Below are 20,025 nucleotides of genomic sequence, written 5' to 3' on the forward strand. Positions count from 1 at the left end.
AAGGTCCCTCCACCAATATTTATTAGGTCCTACTTGTTCACTTGGACAGCCCTGTAACCCACTGCTAAGGCAGATGTACTAACAGCCTCCATCTCACAGCAGCATGGGCTAAGGGCAATTTCTCAGTCTAGTAATAAACAATGTTACTTTTATCAATCTTACACCTAGAGCTGAGGCATATATATACAGAGTATGGATTGCCTCTTAATGGGTTGAGCTTAGTTGTTCAATATTTTATTTGGCATTTGAGACTTGAAAATTATAAAAATATATCTCAAAGTTGATTTATTGGTTTAAAAATTTGCTACCGGGACTCTCTTTTATTAGCCTTTTCTTTCCTCTTCCCATCAAAGACTATGTCTTTCTCCTCCCAGCCAGTCAGCTGCATTGATGAATTCCTTCTGGTGTTTTTCACATGATGACACTGTCTTTATTTCATAAAAGATGGAGCCTGGGAAAGATCCTCCTAACAGTGAAAAATCAGACTCAAGAATCAAGGCCAGGCTTGCTTCCTGCAAAGTTTCCCTCCCGCCAAGTTTCCCTCCCCTTGGAAGCTTCCACTAAACTCGCAGGGAGTGTCTTGACTCACAGTGGGAGAATCTAGCCTGCTATTTCAGATTCCAGCCCTCCACATTCTGAAATACAAATTCTTTGATTGATCTTTGAAAATACAAACATTGCCACAGAAACATATTGTAAAAAATGTATAAATGAAGTGAGTTGTAAACATTCAACTCAATGTAAACATTCAAATATCTCTACAGGTTTGTATAAAAACAGTATTTTTTAAAAATGCGTATAACTTTGCTTCTTGTAGCAAACAGTGCACAGGCTATTTATATTAAAAGGGAAAAGGCCAGGGGAGCTGGCTAAAGCCTCCAAAAAAGTCATTTGATCAAATTTTATCAGCAGATACTGATTTAGACATTTTCAGGGACACCCCAGAAAGTTATTTTTCCTGGAACCTCTAAAGGAAGCATCTTGCATAACAGAGATGAAAAATCAGTGCCATTCCAGTTAGATGTCTGAGGCAGTGTAACTCTTTCCCGAAACTGTCCATATATAGAGACTTTGATGGTAAGGAAGCACTGTTTAAGAATTATGAAAGATGGAAAACAAAGGTATCTTTCAGAGGGTCTTCACACTTCGACGAGCTCATTCAGAGAACAGACTGGGTCTGCTTTCTCAGTCACGCCCACTCTTCTATTTCTATTTTATACCTGAGGATTATTCACAGCCCCTTTAAAAATAAAGAAAGAAAAGCACATTGCTTTGACTGTGTTCCAGAGGATCGGAGCCTGACCCGGTAAGTGGCGGCAGGGTCCTCGGGGAGCGGTGCCCTGTTCCGTCTCCCTGCCGAGGACGCGGGGGTCACAGGGCGTCGGTGGGGAGCGCGCAGGACTGGACCTCCTGGTACGCCGCCCGCGGCCTCGCGGAGCACAGCTTGAGCGAGAGGACCACCGAGAGGACCAGAAGGAGGAGGCCGAGGACGAAGAGAATGACCAAGGCTGCTCGTGCTCCTCTGGGATCCAGACTCTGGCCAAAGAAGTAGAGCTGCTCCTCGCCGGGTTCTGTGCAAAAGAAACGCGAGCTGTCAGGGCACTTTCCCTGCGGAGTGAATCCCGACCATTGACTACAGGGTCGGGGCGGGCATCGTTACCGTTAGAGGGCGCGGATCCGGATGCACCTCCAGAAGGAGACTTGGTGGAGTATGGAATCCTGTTGTCTGGACAAAGAAGACAATGTGATGGTTTATAAACAATAGAAGCAGATTCTTTTCACTACCTGAGTTGTTTCCAGAGTTAAGTCATTTCACCAACAAAGACTTGATCCTATCAGTATCTGTAAGCCTTTATTGGATAGTCACTGTGCCTATTTCGTGCCAGCATACCCCATCCACCCTGCAAACTTCTGCTCACCTATTAAGATATCCACCCGTGGAACCTGGGTTCATGTTCCCCAGCCTGTTAATCATTGCCCCCTGCTGCTGTCACTGAACCCTGTACCCTGCACTTTATCTTGGCATATACCATAGTCTACTACAGTTACAGGTCTGTCTCTCTTACTTGACTCTGAGCTCCTTGGAGGCCCTCATGCTTCCTATTTTCAAAGTCTGCAGGAAGCCTGGTACTATCAGCTGGCATTACAGACAGAAAACAGTACCTATGTTTCGAAGGACTGTGTAGGTTGTCTCCATGCCAGCATGAATATGGTCAGACACATGACAATGTAACAACCACGTCCCTGGGTGATCTGCAAACAGTTCAATGGTTTGGAATGTCCCGGGAAAGAGGTCATGTACATCTTCTCGGTAAGATTTACCTATCTGCAGGTAGAAGGAAATAATAAAGATAAGAGCAGAAATCAATTAAATGAAGAATAGAAACATAATAAAGATAAAGAAACCAAAAGCTGGTTCTTTGAACAAATCAGTAACATTGATGAACTGTATGGAAACCAACCTGTGCTGGTCCCCAGTGATCCCTGTCTCCTGGTACTCAGTACCTTGGTAGTCCCCTCTCACACTACTATCTGACGGTTGGTCCTTGAAGCCACCAGCATATGGCAGAAGCAAATGGCATTCTGCTTCCCTTTCTCTCCCACTGGATCGCTCACTCTAGGGAAGCCAGCTCCCATGTCATGGTAAAGAACTGAAGCCTCTGGCCCATAGTCCTGTGAGTGAGCTTGGAAATGGATCCTCCAGCTGCTGTCAAACCTAATGACTGTAACTCCAGTTGTCATCTTGATTGCACCCTCACAAGAGATGCTGAATCAGAATCAATGAGCTAAACTCTTTCCAGCCTAACCCAGAGAGATTGTGAGATAATAAGAGTGTGTTGCTTTAGGGCACTACATCTTAGGGTGAATTTGTTATGCAGCAAAACTCTAGACAAACTGACAGAGGAAAAAAAAAAACCCACAGATTACAAATATCAGAAATGAAAGGAGGTCTATCACTAAGACTTTATAGACATTAAAAAGGATAGTAAAGGAATGTTATGAACAACTATCCATGAATTCTACAACTTTGGAGATTTACAGATGGCAGATGATAGAAAAGCATATGAAAAGATACTCAATATCATTAGCCATTAGGAAAATGCAAATGAAAAACAATGAGATACCAATATATATATTGGGTTAGCCAAAAAGTTCATTCAGGTTTCATAAGATCGTATTGAAAAATGTGAACGAACTTTGTGGTCAACCCAATGCTTAAATGGCTGGCTAAGAAACAATAAGAATGAAAGATAGCCAGTGTTCATGTGGATGTGGAAAAGTGGTACCCTCATACATGTCTGATAGGAGAGAAAAGTGTACTGTCTCTCTGGAACATAGTTTGGAAGTTTTATTGAAGTTAATCATATATGTACCACCTGGCCTGGTGGCTCAGTGGTAAAGAATCCACCGGCCAACCCAGGAGATGTGAGTTCGATCCCTGGGTCAGGAAGATCCCCTGGAGAAAGAAATGGCAACCCACTCAAGTATTCTTGCCTGGAGAATTCCATGGACAGAGGAGTCTTGCAGGATACAGTCCACAGGGTTGCAAAGACTGAAATACAACTTAGCAACTTAACAATAACAACTAGCAATCTACCCCCTAGGTATTTTCTCAAGGGAAAGGAAAAACTTATGTTCACATGAAACCACGTTCACAAATGTTTATAATGACTTTATTTTTAATAACCCCAAACTGGAAACAACCCAAATGTCCCTCAATAGGGGAACAAATAAACAAACTGCAATACATTCATACAATGGAATACTGTTCAACAATGGGATGGAACACACTGCTTATACAATGTGGTGGATGCACTTTAAATGCCAATACAAAATTAAACAAGCCAGATTAATAATGCTATAGGCTGTATGATTTAATTTATAAGACACTTCAGAAAAGGCAAAATTATAGAGACAAAAACAAATCAGTGGTTGCCAGGGGTTAAACATGGGAAAGGAGCTGACTCTAGAAGGTGCAAAGGGGACATTTTAGGGGTTGATGGAGGTGTTCTATATTTTGATTAGGGTTAGTTACACCACTGTATGTGCTTATCACAACAGAAGTGTATGCTAAACAGAGTGAATTTTGTTGTTGTCATTTAGTCACTAAGTTATGTTCAGCTCTTTGCAACGCCATTGACTGTAGCCAGCTAGGCTCCTCTGTCCATGGGATTTCCCAGGCAAGAATATTGTTGAGGGTTACCATTTCTTTCTCCAGGGTATCTTCCCCACCCAGGGGTCAAACCCATGTCTCCTGCGTTGGCAGCTGGGTTCTTTACTGCTGAGGCACCAGGGAAGCCCCAGGGTGCATTATACTCAGTGTAAATTATACCTTAGTTGGAAATATTTAGGTATATAATAATTTTATATGTATATAAAATAATTTTGTTTTTATAAATTTTATATATTTTAATATAATTTTTAAATGTGGATTAAAACAGCCAAATTCTGAAAAGCATCATAGACATTTAATATATGAAACTTAATATAATCACTGTTAGGTTAGTACTTTCTATCTTAAACTGTGTTGAATAAATATACTGAGGGGAGAGGATATTAAATGTTTCATTAGTTACTATTTATTTCTGTGTGACTGGAAAAGGAGCAGTGCAAGTTTTCCTTGCAGATTAGACATGATTATTCATTTCTATCTACTTCCTTGTAGACTGCACAGCACTTGAGATGACAGACATTTGGACCTTATCCCAGGGATTCTGATTCATCAGGTCTGGAGTGGAGCCTGGCAATCTGTTTCTTAAACTGCTCCACAGGTGATTCACCAGTCAGATAGCACAGCTTGATGCTTGAAAGGCAGGAAGCCATACGTGGTAGAGCCCAGTCCACTAGGGCAAAAGTCAAGGTAACATTTCGGACCCAAGACAAAGCTTGAAATATCTCATTTACTAGAGAGAGCTATTCTGTTGGTGAAGCACATAGAGAAGAAACAGGAGAGGAAAAAGAAAAGAAAAAAAGGAAAAGGGACAAAATACTATGGATGCCTTCATTTGCGATATTAATAGCATACTCCAGAGTGGTTGGAATTATCCCAATGTGGGCTGCCATCTATGGGGTCGCACAGAGTCAGACACGAATGAAGCGACTTAGCAGCAGCAGCAGCAGCAGCAGCAACTGATAACAAAACTCTCATTTGAAGCTCAGAGAGTTTTTTTTCTTTTTAAAGCACAAAAAAATACATATTAAGAAATATTTGTCAGGGGAAGGACATAATCATATTTCTCTGTTCCATTCTCTAGCATTCACTACCACCCCTTGTGGCTTGTGAAGGCCTTATTGTCAAATAACTCTAATTTCACGATGGAAATATATTGAATCTGTTAATTCAATGTCTTCCCCAAAGCATTTCTCTTACACGAACCTTGAAAAGAAAGCTCTCAGCATGATAATGAATGGTGTGTATGTCCACTTCATCTCCTACTCCTAACAGGTACCAGTTGGTCATTGTGTCTTCATTCATGACGAGTCCATGAAGGTTCCCATAAATCTTCCCATTAATAGCTAAGAAGGTAAAAGAAAACAGCCTCTTGTTAGTGATGATTACTTAATCTGGTTTTAGAAACAATTCAAGAAGATCTTTATGTCACCAACATTTTCATTTGCCTGATAAACATGTAACCATCCCACTCACACTTACCAATGTCCCCACCATTTTAGACCCAAAATTCAGAGTAGTAAGAAATCTTTATAAAAGAGAGCCAGAAAAGAGAAATAGAGGTTTGTTTTTAAAAGCTCTCTCTTGGGTAGCAGTACATGTTGGTTGGTTGGTTGTTTATTTGAAATATTCTTTTTATAGAGTGGATTACAGACTCATGTGTGGGGTCACCAGATTTACACCATTCTACAGCTGAGTGAACACAAGCATGGAGAATCAAGTTTATATAAATCAAAATTGAACCAATTAAAAGGTTCAATTAATATTTCATTTTCTGAGAACTAGCTTGGGGCAAGTTGCTAAACTTGGCTCAATCTCCAAGAGAAGGAAAGGTTCCCACAGGCCTGAGCCCATGACCTAACAATGACTAAAGCAAGCTCAAGCTAGGCTGACATGGTAGATAGGGATTTCATTCCTCTGTTTTCTACAAACTTTTTATTCTGTGTGTCATGACACAACCAAATGAGTTACATTCACTAAAAGGAGAGAGCCTAAGAAACTTTGCATAGAGGGAGGCAAAATTGTAGGGGAGAGAGTAGCTGAATCAGAAATCAGGTTGCTATATTCTAATCAATGTTAGCAATTAACTAGCTTTCTTATCTTGGGTAGGACCTATCTTTTTGCACACTGTTGGTCAAAAGTAGATCTTGGTGATAGAGTGTAGATATGTCAATTAAAACACATTACTTCCACTTAAAAAACAAGAAGTACCTTAAATTTCAAAGAATTACATAACAGACACATTAAAACAGAAATTTGGTGATAGTGTTTCATGTTCCAGAGACAGTTAAACCAGGCCCTTAAATTTGATCAAGTACAGGTTATCCTGTATTCTTATACAAATATACCAATAAGTGATCATTCATTTCCTAGGAATTACTTTACAGTCTTATAGTTTAGGGATCCCAGCATTCAGAGACACAGCTGCCTAAACAGATGGTCCGGAACCTCACTGGACCTTGCTGGCAGCCAGTCAGTGGTTTGGCTGGTTCCCTCTGAAGGAAAGCTTTGGAGGACTTTGTTCTGTCAAGGTGCCCATGGGAATGGAGAAGGGCTCAGAGAAGGAGGCTGGGACCTTCCACAGATTTCTATGGACTTATCTCAACAAGGGTCTCCTTTTTAAACCTCTGATATACCATGCATTTTGTTGCTCTCCTCAAAATCATCAGAGGGCTTAAAATCTCGTGGATCTTTATTAAGATACTTCTTAATATTGTCATCCAGATACCAGGATTCATTCTCATTAAATACCAAAAACAAGAGAGCAAATTCATAATCAACGTCGCTTCTTCTTCCCTTTTCATTCAACACTCCTTCTCTGCATGTAATCAGAGGACCCACCAAACCACTGTATGTATCCTGAAAGAAAAATAAACTGAATTAGAAAAGCTTTAAATAATTTAATAACACAGATTAGTTGCTTGTAAGAGTCATCGCAAAAAGACTAAAAGACAATTGACCATGAAATAAGTACTAAGAAACCCTGAAGAATCAGGGCGATCTTCGCTAAAATTTAAGATTATTTCTAAAAATTTGCTGAGAGTGAGCTTTATGAGGGCTGAGGCTGCGTTCTTTACTCACTGTTGAGTCTCCAGAGCTGGGCTGTCTACTACATAGAAGGTGTGCAATAAATATTTGTTGAATAAATGAATGCTTATTTCTATTTTCCTGTGTGTTTTTCAAGTGAGACTATATTTTTTTATTGAAGTATAGTGGATTTACAATGTTGTATTAGTTTCAGATGTACAACAAAGTGATTCAGTTATGCGTATATATATATGTATATGTATTACTTTACAGATTCTTTCCCATTATCAGTTACTACAAGATATTGAATATAGTTCCCTGTATACAGTAAGTCCTTGTTGTTTATCTATTTTGTATGTGGTGGTGGTGTGTGCTCAGTCGTGTCTGACTCTGTGACCCCACGGACTGTAGTCCACCAGCCTCCTGTATCCATGGGATTTTCCAGACAAGAATACTGGAGTGGGTTGCCAATTCCTTCTCCAATTTTGTATGCTGTGTGTATCTATTAATCCCAAACTCCTAATTTATCCCCCACCCCTTGTTTTCTTCTTTGGTAACCATAAATTTTTTTCTATGTCTGTAAGCATATTTCTGTTTGGTAAGTAAGTTCATTTGTATCATTTTTTTAGATTCCACACATAAGTGATTTCATACAATATTTGTCTTTGTCTGACTGACTTAGTGTAATCATCTCTAGTTCCATCTATTTTGCTCCAAATGGTTTTATTTCATTTTTTAATGGCTGAGTAATATTCAGACATTGAGTGTGTATGTGTGTGTATATATATACACACAACATGTTCTTTACCCATCATCTGTCACTGGACGTTTAGGTTGCTTCCCTGTTTTGTTTATTGTAAATAGTGCTGCTATGAACATTGCACATATCTTTTTGAATTATGGTTTTCTCTGGGTTATATGCCCAGAAATAAGATTGCTGGATCATATGCTAACTCTGTTTTTAGTTTTCTAAGAAACCTCCATCCTATTCTCCAAAGTGGCTGTACCAATTCACATTCCCACCAACAATGTAGGAGGGTTTCCTTTTCTCCACACCCTCTCCAGCATTTATTATTTGTAGACTTTTTAATGATGGCCATTCTGTCCAGTGTGAGGTGATACTCAAGTGGGATTGTATTTATAACTATATACAAATGCTTATATTCCATTTTCTATCCCCCAAAGATGATAAATTCCTTCAAGACAAGAATATTTTCAGCCCTCATAGTACTTGGTGAGGTCATTTGCACATCACAATGGCTCAATAAATATTTGTTGGGATGCACAAAGCAATCAGCAAAAAATTGATATGAGCCCATGAATGATTTTCATATTGAGTTATTCAGCCCTGAGCTTTCTTTTGAACTCCCACATTTCCATCTGCCTATTTAAATATTCCAGCTGGATGCCTCCTGCAATAATTCAATCTGCTCATAAGCCTTTCTAAGGTGAATTTTAGTATTTCCCTCAAACCATTTCCTTCTCCTGAATTCTCTATTTCTGTTAGTAGCACTATGATATTCCCTGTCACTTAAGTCAGAAAACTTGATTATCAGTGTTTAATTCCTCATTTTCCTCACTTTGTCCCACGTTGTGCGTGTGTGTGTACTCAGTTGCTAAATGATGCTGGACTCTTTGCAGCCCTATGGACTGTAGCCACCAGGCTCCTCTGTCCATGGAATTTTCCAGGCAAGAATGCTGGAGTGGCTCGCCATTTCCTCTGCCAGGGGTCATCCCATCTCATTTGCTATCAAATCTTACATTTTTTTCCCCTTCACAGAGTCTGTTCTGTGACTTTCTCTTCATTCTATCCACCATCCTTCTAGTGTAAGATCGTTTTGTTTTTTGGCCCCACCCTGCAGCCTGTGGGATATTATCTCTCAGACCAGGGATCGAACATGTCCTATAAAAGTCACCAGATTCAGAATTGTGATATAATTATGGATGTACACATGTATTATTTCCCCCAAAGATGATAAATTCCTTCAAGACAAGAATATTTTCAACCCTCATAGTACTTGGTGAGGTCATTTGCACATCACAACGACTCAATAAATATTTGTTGGGATGAACAAAGCAATCAGCAAAAAAAGTGGACTTCCCATGATTCTACTTTGGTTTTTGTTGTTTTTTTCAAGTGTCTGGTATGTTTCCCCTGAACTCTTGTGCTTTCCAGTACAAAGACACTAATTATATCAGATATGACCTTAGTTTGGACTTCAATTATGATGCATAATTCAAGACTAGATGTTTTATACATACATATCTGACTCAAGTTCAATATTGAATCCTTGCCTTTAATTTCTAAGTAAAGTTAGCCTATTTATCATTCAAATAGTTTGTGATTTCAGTTACTAAGTTTTTATGGAGTGTGTTTTCTTTCCTGAGCCCTGATGGTACTGGTAAGGATTTTAAAACTGGGTAACATCATAAACCATGTTAAAAATTAAAATATATATTTATTTTTTGTTTATCTAATTTACATATCTTCTCTTGCTTCAAACTTCCTTATAAGTTCTAAATTTAGTAATTTGAGATCTCATTTTTTTCCCCTACACTTTAGATCAAGGGGCAGCAAACTTTGTTTTTGTAAAGTGCCATATAGCAAGTGGCTCCCTTTGTGACTCAGATGGTAAAGAAATCACCTGCAATGAGGGAGATCTGGGTTGAGACGATCCCCTGGAGAAGGGAAAGGCTAACCACTCCAGTTTCTGGCCTGGAGAATTCCATAGACTGCATAGTCCATGGGGTCGCAAAGAGTCAGACACGACTGAGCAACTTTCACTTCACTTCACTTCACAAAGCAAGAATTTTTTACTTTGTGAATCATACCATTTCCATCACAGATACTCAACTTCATTATCAATAATGCAAACAAATGGGCATGGCCATAGTTTGAGACCCCTGCTTAAAACCAATATACCTCTTCATATATACCCACTGTAATTGTGATAACTTGAACAGTCAACTGAAAACCATATCACTTTGAGCATTTTGGCGGCTCTTTCCACCTTACCTTCACAAAGTTTACTGTTGAATAGTAAAGCCATGGAATACAATTTGGGTCAGATGGCCCTGGACCGGACCTTTTAGGGACATTCCATCTGTAGGTTTTTATTTCTCCTGAAACAAATAAGAAGAAATAGAAAAAAAAATTAATTATGTGATCTCTGTTCCAGACAATTTACCTGAAGAAATACAAACAGATTCTTTGTATATTTTGATTAAAGTTACTGCTGGGGAGAATTACCCATTCAATAGAAATATTCCTGTTAAACTCATACCTTGACTTTTTGCAGGTTCACCATGACAGATTTTCATTTCAGCCTATATTACAGCCTTCCATCCTAGTTTGATGGTTTTTCTCCTCAAATTTTGTATCTCCTTCCCAAGAGTTATGCTTGAGCACACTAGAGTTGCCGTGGGCCTCAGCCTTGGCTTCCTGTGGAGCCACCAGGGAGCTTTGTAAACCCTCACTGCTCAGACCTCATCCCAAACCAATGAAATTAGAATATCTGCAATATATTATTGGTGTACAAATATATTCCTTAAGCTTCTCAGGCAATTCTAATCTGCAGGCAAGTGAGATCTAGCTGGAACCAGAGAGACTCAGAGAGGCCTAGTTTCAAATCTCAACCCTAATGACTTGTTTCCACTCAACCTTTGATAAGCTACCTTACCTGACTGACCTTTGAAAAGTGACAGCTTCCCTGGTAGCTCAGATGGTAATGAATCTGCCTGCAAATCAGGAGACCTGGGTTTGGTCCCTGGATAGGAAAGATGCCCTGGAAAAAGGAATGGCTACCCACTCCAGACCAATGCCTGGATTTCACTTAGCTTTTGACAAGCTACTTAACCTTCACAGAACTTTAGTTTCCTTATTTGTAAAGTGGATTAGTCAACCCAGTTTTCAAACTGTTGTGAGGATTAAATGAAATAAAATATCTAGGAAAGTGCCTCACATTGAGGTCAGTCAATAATTGTTAATTTGTATATATGTGCGCATGCTAAGTCGCTTCAGTTGTGTCCAACTCTGTGCAACCCAATGGACTATAGCCCACTAGGTTTCTCTGTCCATGGGAATTCTCCAGGCAAGAATACTGGAGTGGGTTGCCATGCCCTCCTCCAAGGGATCTTCCTGACCCTGGGATCAAATCCATGTCTCTTATGTCTCCCACATTGGCAGGCAGGTTCTTTACTGCTAGTGCCACCTGGGAAAGCCCTAAATGTTAGTTGCTCAGTCATGTCTGACTCTTTGCAACCCATGGACTGTAGTCCACCAGGCTCCTTTGTCCATGGAATTCTCCAGGCAAAAACACCAAAGTAGATTGTCATGCCCTTCTCCAGGGGATCTTTCCAACCCAGGGATTGAACCTAAGTCTCCCATGTTTCAGGCAGATTCTTTACCATCTGAGCCACCGTGCAAGAGTTAGTTTGTATGTATACTAGCAACAAATGCGTGCACTCCCTCTGGTCAGGCCCCATATCTGTGAATCCCCTGCGACTGGCCCAGAGCCTTGCAGAGGAACCATATATTACTCATGAGTTATCAAGATAATCACACTGTAAAAGGCTCATTTAAATTATCTCCTTTTGAACTATCTGAGTCCCATCCTCACCCTATAAGGACAAACAATTTACAGCTGAATCTGAGTCACAAAGCAAAACAAAAGACTTGCATGAAACTTTGGTCTGTATTTGTTCATGAAGCAGTTGGTTTAGCAATATCATCTTAGGTCTAGTTTCCATGATTTACCCCATGCCTTGGTAATCACAAGATAAACAGCTAAATGCAAGTGACTATTGGTGCGGGGTTATTAAAGTTGAAACAATCCATTGTCCACCCACCTGGAAGCCAAGTTCTCAACAAAAAGAGGATGCTCAGTAAATGTTTGTTGAGTGATATAATGAAAAGAAGATGAAGAAAATGGAGGAAGGGGAGAAGAAGGAGAGGGGAAATCTGAGGGCGCTTCAGTTCAATTGTGTCCAACTCTTTGTGAACCATGGACTGCAGCAAGCCAGGCCTCCCTGTCTATCACCAACTCCATGAGTTTACTCAAACTCATGTCCATCTAGTCGGTGATGCCATCCAACCATCTCATCCTCCGTCATCTCCTTCTCCTCCCGCCTTCAATCTTTCCCAGCATCAGGGTCTTTTCAAATGAGTCAGCTCTTCGCATCAAGTGGCCAAAGTATTGGAGTTTCAGCTTCAGCATCAGTCCTTCCAATGAATATTCAGGACTGATTTCCTTTAGGATGGACTGGTTGGATCTCCTTGCAGTCCAGGGGACTCTCAAGAGTCTTCTCCGACACCACAGTTCAAAAGCATCAATTGTTCAGCACTCAGGTTTCTTAATGATCCAATGCTCACATCCATACATGACTACTGGAAAAACCATAGCTTTGACTAGATGGACCTTTGTCGGCAGAGTAATGTCTCTGCTTTTTAATGTGCTGTCTAATTTGGTCATGGTTTTTCTTCCAAAGAGCAAGTATCTTTTAATTTCATGGCTGCAGTCACCATCTACAGTGATTCTAGAGCACAAACAAATAAAGTTTTTCACTATTTCCATTGTTCCCCATCTATTTACCATGAAATGATGGGACCAGATGCCATGATCTTCATTTTCTGAATGTTGAGTTTTAAGCCAACTTTTTCACTCTCTTCTTTCACTTTCATCCAGAGGCTCTTTAGTTCCTCTTCACTTTCTGCCATAAGGGTGGTGTCATCTGCATATCTGAAGTTGTTGATATTTCTCCTGGCAATCTTGATTCCAGCTTGTGCTTCATCCAGCCCAGCATTTTGCATGATACACTCTGCATATAAGTTAAATAGTCAGGGCGACAATACACAGCCTTGGCATATACCTTTATCAATTTGGAGCCAGTCAGGTGTTCCATGTTCAGTTCTAACTGTTGTTTCTTAACCTGAATATAGATTTCTCAGGAGGCAGGTAAGGTGGTCTGGTATTCCCATCTCTTTAAGAATTTTCCATAGTTTGGTGTGAGCCGCACAGTCAAAGGCTTTAGCATAGTCAATAGAACAGAAGCAGATGGTTTTTTGAATTCTCTTGCTTCTTCTATAACCCAACAGATGTTGGCAATTTGATCTCCAGTTCCTCTGCCTTTTCTAAATCCAGCTTGAACATCTGGAAGTTCATGGTTCACATATTGCTGAAGCCTGGCTTGGAGAATTTTGAGCATTACTTTCCTAGTGTGTGAGATGAGTGCAATTGCGTGGCAGTTTGAACATTCTTTGGGATTGGAATGAAAACTGACCTTTTCCAGTCTTGTGGCCACTGCTGAGTTTTCCAAATTTGCTGGCATACTGAGTGCAGCACTTGAATTCCATCACCTCCGCTAGCTTTGTTTGTAGTGACGCTTCCTAAGGCCCACTTGACTTTGCATTCCATGATGTCGGGCTCTAGGTGAGTGATCACACCATCATGGTCATCTGGGTCATAAAGATCTTTTTTGTATAGTTCTTTTGTGTATTCTTGCCACCTCTTGTTAATATCTTCTGCTTCTGTTAGGTCCATACCATTTCTGTCTTTTATTGGATACCTTTAAAAAAAGGTATCCTTTAAAAAAGGATACCTAAAAAAAATGGGTATCCTTTTTTGGTTGGATCCAACATTCTCCTGTCAATGGTTATTCAGAAGTGAGTTGCAATTTTGGAGTTCTTGCAGGAGATAAGGGCAATCCAATCCAAGATGACAGAGTCCTGAGGGAGCTTACTTTTCTTAAAATGCTAACTTGCACTCTTCATCACATGCATGCCCTGATTAAACTTTCTTATCCAACTTGCCTGAACTAAGTTAGTCTCTTGCTCCTACCCCCAATCTTTGGGTTCTCCCAAAACTTTCAGACTTATTTGAGACTCCTGTGGGGACTGAATACCTCTGGCTCTAATTTAAAAAAGAAAAAATGCTCCATTGCCACAATCTATAATAATTTTTCTTCCTACTCTGACAGCCTTCCTACCTAGGACTCTTAGGAGTCCAGTCAGCCTAGAGAAGTGGAGCTGTGTCCCTTGTCAGTCTTCACCAAGAGGGTACATCCACCAGGAGGGGTCACGCCAGCTTTCCCAAAGCCCTACCAGAGCCCCCTCAACCCTCAGGCCTGATAGGCATCTTTCTTCCTCCCTCTGAAGCTGCTTCAACCATCAAAAATAAATATATTTAATAGTTTTTTTTTATCCATTTTAAACCATTTCCCTCTTCATCGAAGCAAGAAGGGAAGAAGAAAGTACAAAACATGTGAAGTAGAAAAGATGATCACGTTGCTGTTTAAAATACCACCATGAAGATAAAACCATTATTAACATTTTGGCTTATTTCCCTTCTAGTCTGTCTTATATACTTGTATGTTGCTTAACAAGTCTTTACCATGTAATTTAAAACTTTTTTTTCATTAAAACTTGTTCGTTAAATCTTTCTTAAATGTCATTTTATGGCTACACAATGGTCCACTATAAAAAGATTCCAAATTTACTTGTTTCTCTGTATACAGACATTCAGATGTGCATGAAAAGTTTCTTGAAGCAGGTTGAAGCAGCTTTTGATACTGGGAATAGGAAGTGGCAGAAATTGGAATAGTAACCAGTAAAGATTTTCCTTCCCACAACCCCATCCTTGAACAGGTACCTTGCTAACTTTTTGATTCATTATATTGTTTTCTTTTCTTATTTTTTACATCTTTAAATTTTTGATTTAATGATCTTTATTGAAATTGCTATAGCATTGTTATAGTTGTTCTGTTCTTCTGTGTATTCTTGCCACCTCTTCTTAATATCTTCTGCTTCTCTTAGGTCCACACCATTTCTGGAAAAGATCAGTTTTCATTCCAATCCCAAGGAAAGGCAATGCCAAAGAATGCTCAAACTACAACACAATTGTACTCATCTCACACACTAGCAAAGTAATGCTCAAAATTCTCTAAGCCAGGCTTCAACAGTACATGAACTGAGAACTTCCAGAAGTTCAAGCTGGATTTAGAAAAGGCAGAGGAACCAGAGATCAAATTGCCAACATCCGTTGGATCATCAAAAAAGCAAGAGAGTTCCAGAAAAACATCTACTTCTGCTTTATTGACTCTGCCAAAGCCTTTGACTGTGTGGATCACACCAAACTGTGGGAAATTCTTAAAGAGATGGGAATACCAGACCACCTTACCTGCCTCCTGAGAAATCTGTATGCAGGTCAGGAAGCAACAGTTGGAACAGGACATGAAACAAGACTGGTTCCAAATCAGGAAAGGAGTACATCAAGGCTGTGTACTGTCACCCTGCTTATTTAACTTATATGCAGAGTATATCATGCAAAATTCCAGGCTGGGTGAAGCACAAGCTAGAATCAAGATTGCCAGGAGAAATATCAGTAACCTCAGATATGCAGATGACACCACCCTATGACAGAAAGTGAAGAGGGACTAAAGAGCCTCTTAATGAAAGTGAAAGAGCAGAGTGAAAAAGTTGGCTTAAAACTCAACATTCAGAAAACAAAGATCATGGCATCTGGTCCCATCACTTCATGGCAAATAGATGGGGAACAATGGAAATAGTTAAAGACTTTATTTGTTTGGGCTCCAAAATCACTGCAGATGGTGAATGCAGCCATGAAATTAAAAGACACTTGCTCCTTGGAAGAAAAAGTGACCAAACTAGATAGCGTTTAAAAAGCAGTGACATTACTATGCCGACAAAGGTCCATCTAGCCAAAGCTATGGTTTTTCCAGTAGTCATGTATGGATGTCAGAGTTGGACTATAAAGAAAGCTTAGCACTGAAGAACTGATGCTTTTGAACTGTGGTGTTGGAGAAGACTCTTGAGAGTCCCTGGACTGCAAGGAGATCCAACTAGTCCATCCTAAAGGAAATCAGTCCTGAATATTCATTGGAAGGACTGATGCTGAAGCTGAAATTCCAACACTTTGGCCACCTGATGCAAAGAACTGACTTATTGGAAAAGACCTTGATGCAGGGAAAGATTGAGGGCAAGAGGAGAAGGGGACGACAGAGGATGAGATGGTTAGATGGCATCACCAACTCGATGGACATGAGTTTGAGCAAGCTCCGGGAGTTGGTGATGGACAGGGAAGCCTGGCATGCTGCAGTCCAGGGGGTCGCAAAGAATCGGACGTGACTGAGCAACTGAACTGATAGTATTATTATAGTGTTATTATGTAGTCATAAGAGGTACAAGGGAATATAACTCCCCCATAATTATACCTATGGGGTTGCTATCAGTTTTGTAACAGGGGCTCTTAACACTTATTACAACCACATTTCAACTGTGTAAAATTTATGGAAGCTCATTATATTATGAAATCTTCTCACCTTTCAATGCATCTTTTAAACACATCAAAGCTGTATATAATCACTCTGCTTATTTAACTTCTATGCAGAGTACATCATGAGAAACACTGGGCTGGATGAAGCACAGCTGGAATCAAGATTGCCAGGAGAAATATCAATAACCTCAGATATGCAGAAGACACCACCCTTATGGCAGAAAGCGAAGAAGAACGAAAGAGCCTCTTGATGAAAGTGAAAGAGGAGAGTGAAAAAGTTGGCTTAAAGCTCAACATTCAAAAAACTAAGATCATGGCATCTGGTCCCATCACTTCATGGAAAATAGATGGAGAAACAGTGGAAACAGTGGCTGATTTTATTTTTTTGGCCTCCAAAATCACTGCAGAAGGTGATTTCAGCCATGAAATTAAAAGACACTTGCTCCTTGTAAGAAAAGCCATGAGAAACCTAGACACCATATTAAAAAGCTGACATTACTTTGCCTACAAAGGTCCATCTAGTCAAAGCTCTGATTTTTCCAGTAGTCATATATGGATGTGAGAGTTAGACCATAAAGAAAGCTGCACACTGGAGAATTGACGCTTTTGAACTGTGGTGTTGGAGAAGACTCTTGAGAGTCCCTTGGACTGCAAGGAGTTCTAACTAGTCAATCCTAGAGGAAATCAGTCCTGAATATTCATTGGAAGGACTGATGCTGAAGCTGAAACTCCAATACTTTGGCCACTTGATGCGAAGAGCTGACTCATTTGAAAAGACCCTGATGTTGGGAAAGATTGAGGGCAGGAGGAGAAGGGGACGACAGAGGATGAGATGGTTAGATGGCATCACTGACTCAATGGACATGAGTTTGGGTAAACTCCGGGAATTGGTGATGGACAGGGAGGCCTGGCGTGCTATGGTTCATGGGGTCGCAAAGAGTCAGACATGACTGAGCAGCTGAACTGAACTAACCCCAGACTCCCAGTCCATCCCTCTCCCGCCCTGTGCCTTGGCAACCACAAGTCTGTTCTCTATGCTATGAGTCTGTTTCTGTTTTGTAGATAGATTCCCTTGTGCAATATTTTGGATTCCACATGTAAGTGATATCATGTGTATAACTGAGTCAGTATGTTATACTTTGGAGTTTGGCACAACATTGTAAATCAACTATATACTTCAATTAAAAAAACGATTAGAGTTCTATCTCTTTTATAAAGCTTTTCTTAACTGTTCCTAATTAAATGAGTCTTCATGGATTTTCTTTCTCTGAAATTTTATCAACCTTCTCAGATATATTCTTGAAAATCTTCACCACTTAGAATTTCAACATGTATAATCTGTATTATTGCTGAAATGATTCATCTTGTCTTTTTTTTTCTTCCAAACTCATTTTAAGCATCTTGAGAGAAATGCATGGTTAAGAGCTCAGGTCCTGAGGTCAAACAGGCTCCACCATTACTAATGTCTGTCCTGGTTGACCTCTTTACTCCTCTTTGCCTCAGTCACCTGTTAAATGAACGTAACACCACCAGATTTCATCAATAACAGGATGTGCATTTTCACAATTTAGCATATCTGATGCCAAGATGTATCTTTCCATCAGTGGCATGTTAAAGTTTAATTGGCAGCATTTAAAAAATATATTTATTTATTTGGCCACTTTGGGTCTTAGTTGCAACACACAGGATCTTGCAGTGTGTGGGCTCCAGAGCTCAAGGGCTCAGTAGTGGCAGTTGCAGGCTTAGTTACACGTGGGGTCTTAGCTCCGTGGTCAGGGATTGAACCGGGTCCCCCACATTGGGAGGCAGATTCTTAACCACTCAACCACCAGGGAGGTCCTGACAGCACTTTTTTTTTCTTTAATAACAAAGTAATGATGGCCATTATAATCAGTGGTATCAGGCTCAATGAAATATGTTAGTGTCTACCTCCCTGAGTTATTATAAGTAAGTTTTTAAATTTTTTTCTAAATTTAAAAGCTGGCACAAGGTTAACATTCAATATGTACTAGCTGTTATTATGTCTTAATACCCTTTAAGGACTCTAATTGAGCCCTAGAAACTCCATAAACAGTCATTGGCTGAATAGTAATTTCGTATCAGGGTAATGGATGGAACGTAATGGAGTAATAATGTTACAATGAGCTTTCCAAGACCTGTCAGAGATCAGACAAGAAAGAAGTTGAGCCTGGAGTACTCATCAGCATGGAGCAGACCTCTGGGGTAAGTTACCTGGCTTTGTGACAGGCACTTGGAGCCGCTTCCCACTATCCACGTCCTCCACACCCTGGGCTGAGATGGAGTAGGGCCGACTGGCCTTGTTCATAAATATGATCAGGATGGAGTCCCCAACCTCGGCGTGAATCATCGGGCCTAAAGGCAAAACAGGTCTGTGTGCATTATCGTTGCTCTTTTCAACATTGGTGTAATTCACATGTGGGTAGTATTTGACAAAATAAACAAAGGTTACCTTGTTATTAGTGTATTTCCTCTAGCAGGTGACATTGGTTAGCATTAAATATCATGTCATGTTTTGCAGTTGGATCAATCAGGTTTCAAATCCTGCCTCCTTCTCTTACTTATTAGAGAGGCTTTGAGTAAGTCAAGTAACCTACCTGAGTCAAATTCCTCATCTGTAACATGGTCTTACCTTTCTCAAAGGGTTACAGTAAGGATTAGATAAAGTAACATATGTAAAGTGCTAATTTCAGTAAATTGAGACATAGTACTCAATAAATGCTTAAATTTTTACTACTGCTAAGACGTACTCTTCAGGAAAAACTATATCCACAACACATGGTGACTTTCCATTGTAATCCCCCTGTGTGTAACCTTTGGTTAGCTTAAAATTGCTCATTATCTGGTAAATAGATAAAATAATAGTGAGGATGCAATGAAATAATGAGTATAAAAGGAATTTCTAAGACAACAAAATTAAAACATAAACATATTGATTTATGATCAATATGGTGATTTCACTAATGTATGTCCAAATATCCAATGCTATTTCTCGGTATTTGGATACCTGCATGAGACGTGCACTCTTCAGAAAGTGGTGTGTACACATTTCTGTTAGAAGCAACCAGCATGAGTGCCAATGGAAATCGGCACACACATCCCTGGAGAGGTCTACCCTCATTGCCGTGGGATGCCCTCATCCAGCACAGGTGCCCGTTGGTCCCCAAAACAAGGCACAAATGCAGTTTGCTCAGCCACACTGACAGAGCATCACTCACACAGGGATCACTTGAGAGAGGTGGAAACAGACTTCCAGTGGAAGCACCTCAGATCTGATCCCTGAGGTTCTTGGAATGTATCTGCACACTATGTTCACAGGGAAATACACTCACAGTTGAGTCTGACCACGCACATCCACTGTTCACTGGTTCAACCGTGGTTTTAATGCTTTCCTGAGAAATGCAGTTGGCTGTCGGTATTCATGGATGCAGACATAGAGGGACAACAGTATTAAGCCATTTACTGCAAGAGACTTGAGCATTTTGGTGCCCGTGAAGTTCCCGGAACCAATCTCCTGGA

At 40.1% G+C, this 20,025-nt stretch overlaps 1 protein-coding gene across 1 annotated transcript in view; it reads right to left on the reverse strand.

Annotated features, from left to right (window-relative positions):
• Positions 1-1,371: 1,371 nt before the first annotated feature.
• Positions 1,372-20,025, reverse strand: part of HEPHL1 (hephaestin like 1) — a 91,038-nt gene continuing 72,384 nt past the window's right edge. The window contains exons 14-20 of the mRNA XM_019955391.2: positions 18,721-18,861; positions 10,215-10,321; positions 6,808-7,030; positions 5,378-5,517; positions 2,164-2,326; positions 1,661-1,726; positions 1,372-1,571 (exon numbers count right to left, since the gene is read on the reverse strand). Coding sequence (XP_019810950.2) covers positions 1,372-1,571; positions 1,661-1,726; positions 2,164-2,326; positions 5,378-5,517; positions 6,808-7,030; positions 10,215-10,321; positions 18,721-18,861 — 1,040 coding nt within the window. The remainder of the gene's footprint in view (positions 1,572-1,660; positions 1,727-2,163; positions 2,327-5,377; positions 5,518-6,807; positions 7,031-10,214; positions 10,322-18,720; positions 18,862-20,025) is intronic.

This window comes from Bos indicus, chromosome 29 (assembly GCF_029378745.1).
Source record: "Bos indicus isolate NIAB-ARS_2022 breed Sahiwal x Tharparkar chromosome 29, NIAB-ARS_B.indTharparkar_mat_pri_1.0, whole genome shotgun sequence".
Classification (NCBI taxonomy): Eukaryota; Metazoa; Chordata; class Mammalia; order Artiodactyla; family Bovidae; genus Bos; species Bos indicus.